Genomic DNA, 8652 nt, shown 5'->3' with positions numbered 1-8652 from the left:
GAAAAAAGAAGAAAAAAAACTCTTAATAATTTTTTATTATATCATTAAATTTATAATCCATCCTTTTTTTTACCAGTTTTTACTTTAGTTTCATTCTTATAAAACTAAGTCATGTATTATGGTTATGTTTGAATAAATAATTGTTATAATTAATAAATACTTATAAAAGAAATAAACGGGTAAAATAAATTAATTTTTGTATAAGTTAAATTAACTTATATGTAAAGAAATTAAACAAACGACATTTTATAAAAATCAAAGTGCATAAATTGATTTCAAAGGGAGAAACTTAATTTATTTTAATCTCTTACTTTTCTTAATAAATATTTATTAAAAATTATCCAAACCAAAATCTATATATAATCCATAATTAGACCAGATCTTATATACATTTATCTTGTCTCCGGACTGTGGGCTGGTTCAATTTTTTTTAAGTATTTAATATCTGATCGTGTTGTGAATAAGGTCTCTCATAGAAAATTACATGTGAGGAAATAATACAGAATTGTCTGAAATAAAAAGGAAAGTGAGAATTGAAGATGTGGAATAAATAAAAGAACCGGAGATGAATTTTGAACTACGTACCTAGGCACAAATATATATATAACCATATGTTTGTTGATTAATAAGGTCGGCATCAGATATATGCCATGCCGCAATCAAAGACAAATCATAATGCTCGTGGGAATCATAGTCAGGCAATCTTAATAAAATCTTCGAATATTTTGTTTGTTATAATTAGCGAATAAATCAATTTTATAAATGGCAAAAGTTCAAAATCATCCATATATTTTATTCCCCACGCGAAAAAAAGAGAGAAAAATAAGAGAATTTTTCTTTTCGATTTTTGCCTTTTGGAGGGTTTTGGATACTTCGCGAGAGGCTAAGCTATTCAATTCTCTTTGTCTCGTATCTTATAAAGCAACAGCGAAGGCAAAAGGGTATATATTATATCACTTAACGTGCTTCTTTTATTTATTTATTTTTGATAAGATGGTTCTTTGATTTGGTCCTTTTCTTCCCCTTGTAGTGAAAAATAATGTATATCTTATATACAGGGACGGAACCAGGATTTCAATACTGGGGGGCCGAGAATTGGAATGATCAAATGAGGCGCTACATTTTTTTAAAAAAAAAAAAATTCCAAAGTGATACCACATAGCAGGCCGTACCAGAAGTCCAAAAGTTGAATAAAAAAATAAATTTAGATTATTCATTTAATTATACATATGAGTTTATATTAAAAATAGGGGGTGCCATATAGTAATATATATGTATATAAAAAAAAATTAAAATTGTTGGGGGGGCCGTGGCACCCGTAGGTCCCCCCTTGGCTCCGTCCTTGCTTATATACAGTTATATTATCTTTCTTATAGCAACGTCTACAGTTGTGTACTTCAACTCTCAAAACCCTAATTTTGCGACCCGTCATCGCATTTTTTTATCAATCTTTTTCCAACTTATGATAAAGTCAACATTCTTTCTTCTTTTTCTGTTCGCCATATCTTTCCTCTCTTTCACACGTATATTGGTCCATCTCTATTTATATATGTACGCTATAATAAACAATAAAAAGTACTCTTCATTTGAGTATTTAAGACAACTATTTACTTAAATTATTGGTTATGTTAAAACAATCTTACTTCATTTGATTTACCTTCAATGTAATTAACTATCTAGACACGTTAGTGCTTTGTTCTGTAATTGGGCACAAGAATGCATTAATAATTTATGTTGCTGTATATGTTCCATATAAGTAGGCGAGCATGCACGTACGTTACGTACGGTGCACATATAATATAACCAAGAAGAAGAGGATGGCCCTTGGGTTGTAAGTAGAGCCAGTTTTAGGGAGACTAAAGTACCTTAAATCTGTTGGGGGAGTCCTCTACGTATGCTATTGCTTTGCACCCTTTTTTGTTTTTGGTGTGCATCAAGTTGCTATAGCTACAGAACGTGGCGCCATGTTAGATTAGACAAACACACAAGGGTATATGTAAAAGTGAAACACTAGTAGTTTTGGAAGTGAACATCACTTGCATTGCACCACACCAAGATTATTCCTTTAGTGACAACCAAGCATGTTCCATGCATGCATTATCTAGAAATTTCCCAGAATATTTTTCGTCGTTATATTATATATATACAACGTACAAGTTCTAGAGTTGCTACTAAAAATATTATTCGATACGTAATTAGTTGCAACTTCTTCGCCCATACAGTATGGTCGTAGTGAGAATTTTTTACTAAAATAAAATTTTTTTAAAAAAAATTTACTAAAAAAGAACCTGTACCACTTTATTTACCCAAATAGCACATTTCACTGTTCACGTTCAGAATTCGGTTTCCGGGAATATTTGTGATTCACAATGATCTCAATTCTTTGTAATTTTGTAAAATTAATATAGCCATGCAACTGCAAACAATTTTGTTAGGAAATGTTTAATGCTACGGATAAATTGTAAAAGTGAAAAAACTTTGGTTGTTTATAGAATTTAATTTTAATATAGAAAAATTAATGAACGTTATTTTCAAAAACTTTACCCATCAAAATTAAACTCGTAATTTTTTTTGGCTTTCATGATATATGGGACGGAAAGTGTTAAAAAGACGAAGAAAGGACATGTATCTTTCATTTAATTATGGTCCAATTGATTTATATTTTGATAAAATTAATAATGGAATTGATTTTAAAATAATTAATAGTTTAAGAATTATATTCAATAAGTGATCGGTTTAGAGAATTATCCCCAGCACATGAAATGTGGCACTTATCTAGCCTATATGAGAATAAAATTAGTGAATAATTTAATAGTCTTTATTTATTTATTTAAATTAATCCTTTAGTAATTTTACTCACCAAAGAATTAATTTCAATGATTAAAAAGTTGACAAAACCACTTAAATCACAATGCAAATCCCATTTTTGTTGAAGCAAATGTAATCTTGTTGCTATCTAATTGATACAAACAACTTATTTTTTGATCCAGAACATCAATCCTCGAATTATATCTCATTGTTTTCGTAGCCTGACTTATAAATATTCGATTCGATTAAAAATTACTTTTCTCTATTTAGTTCTCATATAGAAAATTGAATATTAGTTATAGTTTGGCTTGCCCAAAAAGTTGGCATTGCAAAATAATTTTGTAATATTAATTATGTGATGATGGCAAAAAGATAAGAGGCTCTGACAATCCTTGGAAAACATTCATTTAGGAAATGTTTGGTTATAGGGGATAAATTTTTTCATATTCAGGAACTAGAAATTATAAATCCTGGATTCTTGGAAATAGTTCAAATATATTTAGTTATTCATAAACGTTCAAGGAAATATTCATAAGTTATTTTTATAAATTAAAAATTTTCATGTTTTATTATAATAGTATATTATATAAATATTTTTTTACAAAAATATCCTTTATTGCAATAAATGCATTAGATATATTTATTTACTTAAATCTTATTATAAATATGATATTAAATTATTTTAAAAAGTTAAAAATTTATAGTTAAAATTATTTAAATACAAAATTTAACAAAAAAAATAACTAAAGAAAAATGATACATAATAATTAAGACGGATAAAAATATATTATTTCATTTTATTCAAATAAAAATAATAATAATTACCATTAATTATAAAAACAAAAAATATTTTAATAATATTAATTATTAAAATTGACAAAATCAATAAATAATAAAACAGAAAAAAGAGAGAGAAATAGAGATATGGGAAGAAGAGATGCGAGAGGGAGAGAGGAAGGGAGGGGAAGTGAAAGTGAGAGAGAGAGAAAGAAAAAGAGAAATAAAAGTAGAGATAGAAAGAGAGAGATTTTTTATTTTAAAAAAAAATACTATATTTTTTTCATATACATGAATCTTTCTCTCTAACTCGAAAAAGTTAGATTTTAACTCCTTCATAAGAATATTTTTGTGAAAAAAATATTTCATGTATTAAATACTTCCTTAATTAAGGTAAATCAATATACACATGTTCATGGGATAGAAATCATTACTATCAAATTTATCCTTAAAAAGATGTGTTATTTATTAAGAGAAAATTAATGCAAATATTATTATTATTATTATAATTATATATCATCATCTAGCTATATCACAAATAATTATTTTTCATTTCTACTCCTTGACATACAGCTTCAATGATATTTCCCTTTCTAGAATTGGATGCGAATCTTTTAGTAGCGAAAAAGAGGTCCCAATTGGATAAATTCAACTTTTCTTCCAACGCAGCAGATGCCCCAAAGATAGATAAGGCAGAAACTTCACCATTAGGAAAAGAAAATGTATTATTGATGTCATGGTCATGCCAGATGAAGTGAGATCTGCTAAATGCAAAGCTTCTCGTAATACTTGGAAAAGTAGAACCTCTTAATAAATATAATAATATAATCTTTACCATGATTGGGAAATTAATAAAATCAAATAGCTTAATTAATTTATTATTCTATGTTCTGTACTATATATATACTATTCCTCATTTCCCAAACGGGAGTCATACGTATATATGCAATCGTGTAAAAACAAAACACGAAAACCGTTGATTTTGTCCTTAGAATCAAATAACAGTGTACATGAAAAAACAAAAAGTAACAATATATATGTGCATAATTTTTTTTGAAGCCGTACCAAGGACTCGTCTTTATGTTTTCCGTATGCATGCATGGATAGATCGAGAGATTCGTTTGTAGTAAAAGGAAGAGTTGGATCAATCACTTTCAACAAATGATCAAATAAAATTTTGAAACCGACCCAAATATCTCATCTATGATTCTCCACTTTTCTCCTCAGGCCTCAGCCACCCCATCTTTTTCTTTGCTTAGCGATGCCAATCCTCGACAGTCCACAGCATCCAAAATGCTTCAAACCCCTATATAAGCATGCCACATGTGGCTCAACTCATCAAGCAAACCACATACATTCCTCACTTGCTTCCTTGCTTCTTCATTTCAAGTATCACATTCTACCTCATTCACAAACTAGTCCTTCCATTTGGCATTGTTGCACAAACACAATGGATAGGGTGACAAAGATGGTATCAGAGAGGGCAGTGGTGATCTTCAGCAAGAGCTCGTGCTGCATGAGCCACACCATCAAGACCCTCTTCTGTGACTTTGGTGTGAATCCAGCGGTTCATGAGCTTGATGAGATCCCTAGAGGCAGAGACATTGAGCAAGCTCTTTCAAGACTTGGCTGTAGTCCTTCTGTGCCTGCTGTGTTCATTGGTGGTGAGCTTGTTGGTGGAGCCAATGAAGTCATGAGTCTTCACCTTAATCGCTCTCTCATTCCAATGCTTAAGAAAGCAGGAGCACTTTGGGTTTGATCAACGTATCTTCACCCTTCTCATCACCCACGCATGCACGCTACCTATATTAATAAACACGTTTTGGTTATAGGGGCTAATTATGAGGAAACTATATATATCCATGTTATTAGTATAGACTATAGAGTATGGCACTGGCTATGTAATAATAATAAGGCTAACTTAACTGATCCGAGTGTAGTTTAGCCTTTTTTTTGGGGGTTAATCTTAAATGTAATGTTATCGTTTTGATAGTTGTAATAAACTAGATGGAGTTGTAGCCTTAGCCTACATGATGAAATTTATCATTTTATTTTTAAGCATCAATCAGTAAATTAAAGTATCAGACGTACTTTCATAAAAAACTGTTTACAGATTTAGGTTATATATTCACCAACCTTCCGATTTATGACTAAAGAAGATCTAGAGAAAGAGAAAAATAATTAAATGTCCTTTCTTTTTTTTTTTCTAGACAATAGGTATATATGTTGTACTGGAAGCAATATATAGAATCATAGGGCAAGGCTCTCCCTTTTTCGGCCGGTAATAAATTGAGAAATTACAGAAGTAAAAGGAGAACACAGAGATGTAACCATCACTTTTCATAATTTCATTGGCCATCTACATTGGATTAGATACAATACTACTGGTGTTATACTGTTATACACTGTGCAAGTATCTTATTAGCTAGTGAAAATAATGGTGATTGGATTCTACTTCTAGTCCTTCGTTCAATTATTAACCCTGTTGTTATTCCTTGTTGAAGGAATGGCGATACTGGAATTATATAGTTACATCAATTAATTAATTAAACCAGAACAAAATCGTAAGAGCTAAAAGTGGAATATTTATAAGACAAAATTATATATTAATCAGAACAAAATCTTACTAGTTAAAAGTGGAATATTTATAAGACAAAATTACTGGCGCATGCGATTCGGTTACAAGCATTTATGAATTAGTTGATAGAGTACGTAACGTTATTTGTACATGAAATGTTTAGAACTAATTATAAAGGAAAGAGAAATATGTAATAAGAAGATAATAGATGCGGTGGAGAGAAACAGAGAGAAAAAGTAAATGTATAGAAATGAGATTATTCTAGCTGATAAGGGACAAATGCAGAAAATAGAATATATATATATAAACGCATTGGTTGAAGTGAATTCGACATATGAGTAATGTGGATTCCCTTTGATCATGAGTGGAGTTCAAATAGACGAAAGCATGGCTCGTGGAGCTTGAGAATGGACATGACGGAAACTGTTGTTAAGAAAATAACATGCACCAAAGAATTTGTAATCCATGTGAATATTATTTCTATGAATAAGAGATAGCCACATAAAATTAGGCTCATCAATTGTCATAAACCCATTTTACAAAAATGAATAATGACATCAGCTTTTCACGTCGTCATCTCATGGCTTTCCAACAAGTCCTCAGATGAAATGTAAAAAAAAAAAAAGATTAATATTTTATTAGAACATTCAAGGGAGTATTACAGGCCTTTCGCGCGTGCCGATATCTATAGGACTTGAATTGGAATTATCAACCAATTCAAATTTTCGAAGTAAAGGAGAGAAAGAAACATTATAAAGATGAACTGTTTCACTATTAAATTGGATCTAATACACATGAGAAATTAGTTGATAGTTGGGATTATTAATTACGTATTTATAGTTTAACCAAGATATAATAATAATAATTTATATAACATTATTTTTATATTTATCTCTTTTTATCGTCAATAAATGTTAGAAATGATATGACAAATTAGTTGATAGTGATAAATAAGAAAACACATTCAAAAAAAGACAAGACAACTATAATTGTTCATATAAATTTGTAGGGACTTATACAAATCATATATAGTAATATATATATGTGGCGTAGGCCCCCGACGGAAGAAAAAAATCCGTGTTATACGGAGCAAAACAATGACCTGACACTGACAGTGCTAACGTGCGCATCCTTTCTCTCTTTCACCGCTCCTCTTTTCCACTTCATGTCCATTAATTTCATCAATCTTCTTATTTTCTTATTCTTTCCTCCACACAAGCTCACCTGCATTATTGTTACCAGATATTAGTATTTCTATATTTATTTTAAATTATTTTAAAATTATCAATATTTATTAAATAAATTGATAGGGTCTAATATTTGAATTTGAAGATTTTGAATTTATAAAAATCATTATTTTTTATTTTTATTTTTTATTATTTAAAATTTTAAAAGATAAAATAATTTAAAAATTATCTACACAAAAATAAAAAATAATTTTTATATATAGATATAAACTATTATTATTATTATCATTATTCAAATTTTCTGAATATTCGTTCTAAAATTTAACAACTATATCTTTATATTATTATTATTTTCAAACCTCATTATTCATATAAATTACTCATTTTATTGAATATTATATTGTCACATCACAGTACAAGTTTAACTAAACACTCCATAAGTAACTCACTATATTTTTACTTCAATACCAAAATTTAAAAAATTATTACTCTTTTTTTATGATTTACCTTCCCCCCCCCCCCCCCCTTTTTTTTCTTCTTGGTTTCATAGTGTAAAAATAACTTTTCTTATTATTTATCATTACATTCTCGCAGAAAAAATGAAGATATTAACTATATATCAATACCGATAATAATTGACTTATAAATATTTTATTTTCATTATTCAAAGATAAATACAAATATTCACAATTTAATAAGAATATATAGTGAAATAAAAAATAATATTTTATTAAAATTATAAAATATCTTATAAAAAATATTACTAATTTCTTTTGATTAAGAAATGTTTACAATATACTTTTGTTCATTCGTATTACATGCAAAGAAAGTTTATAGTCATGACGATTATAATAAACGATGATAACGAAACTTATTTAAATATTGTTTTAGAAGCTTTAATTTATTTATTTATATTTTATTTTAATGTTTTCCCTCCATCACATATTGTATATCCGATTATTTAGATTTGTCCCAAAATGCATACAACTCTAGAAAACTTGGAACTTTTTTCTTTTCCCTATACTATTGTTAGAATGTAGACCTATCTCAATATGACAAAATTGACTTAATATATGTGTAATATTTGATATTTTCTTCATTTGTTATATGCATGTATATACATTAGTATATTTGTGGATGAGAATATGTTTCAATTCATTTACTCAAAACAAATTATGATTTAAGTTTTATTGAATCGAAGTACCAAAATTTGATCACTAACTGTTTTCATAAGAACTTGGTGCTACTTGAATCAAAGTTCTAGTACAAATAAAAATATTTTTAATGTGTTAGAAAATAGAT

The 8652-nt window shown here is 28.5% G+C and overlaps 1 protein-coding gene across 1 annotated transcript; it reads left to right on the top strand.

Annotated features, from left to right (window-relative positions):
• Window positions 1-4908: 4908 nt before the first annotated feature.
• Window positions 4909-5609, top strand: LOC109809256 (monothiol glutaredoxin-S2). Its single transcript, XM_020372511.3, has one exon. It carries the CDS (start codon window positions 5036-5038, stop codon window positions 5342-5344), a length of 309 nt encoding a protein of 102 aa, XP_020228100.1. The 5' UTR covers window positions 4909-5035; the 3' UTR covers window positions 5345-5609.
• Window positions 5610-8652: the final 3043 nt, after the last annotated feature.

Source organism: Cajanus cajan, chromosome 5, assembly GCF_000230855.2.
Source record: "Cajanus cajan strain Asha chromosome 5, NIPB_CcT2T_4, whole genome shotgun sequence".
In the NCBI taxonomy this organism is placed as follows: domain Eukaryota; kingdom Viridiplantae; phylum Streptophyta; class Magnoliopsida; order Fabales; family Fabaceae; genus Cajanus; species Cajanus cajan.
Note: the sequence above shows the minus strand (reverse complement) of the source record. Positions and strands in the feature narration are given on the sequence as shown.

What these genes read in the sequence shown, in the direction of transcription:
- LOC109809256 (XM_020372511.3), top strand. Translation starts at nt 5,036, where the DNA reads ATGGATAGGGTGACAAAGATGGTATCAGAGAGGGCAGTGGTGATCTTC.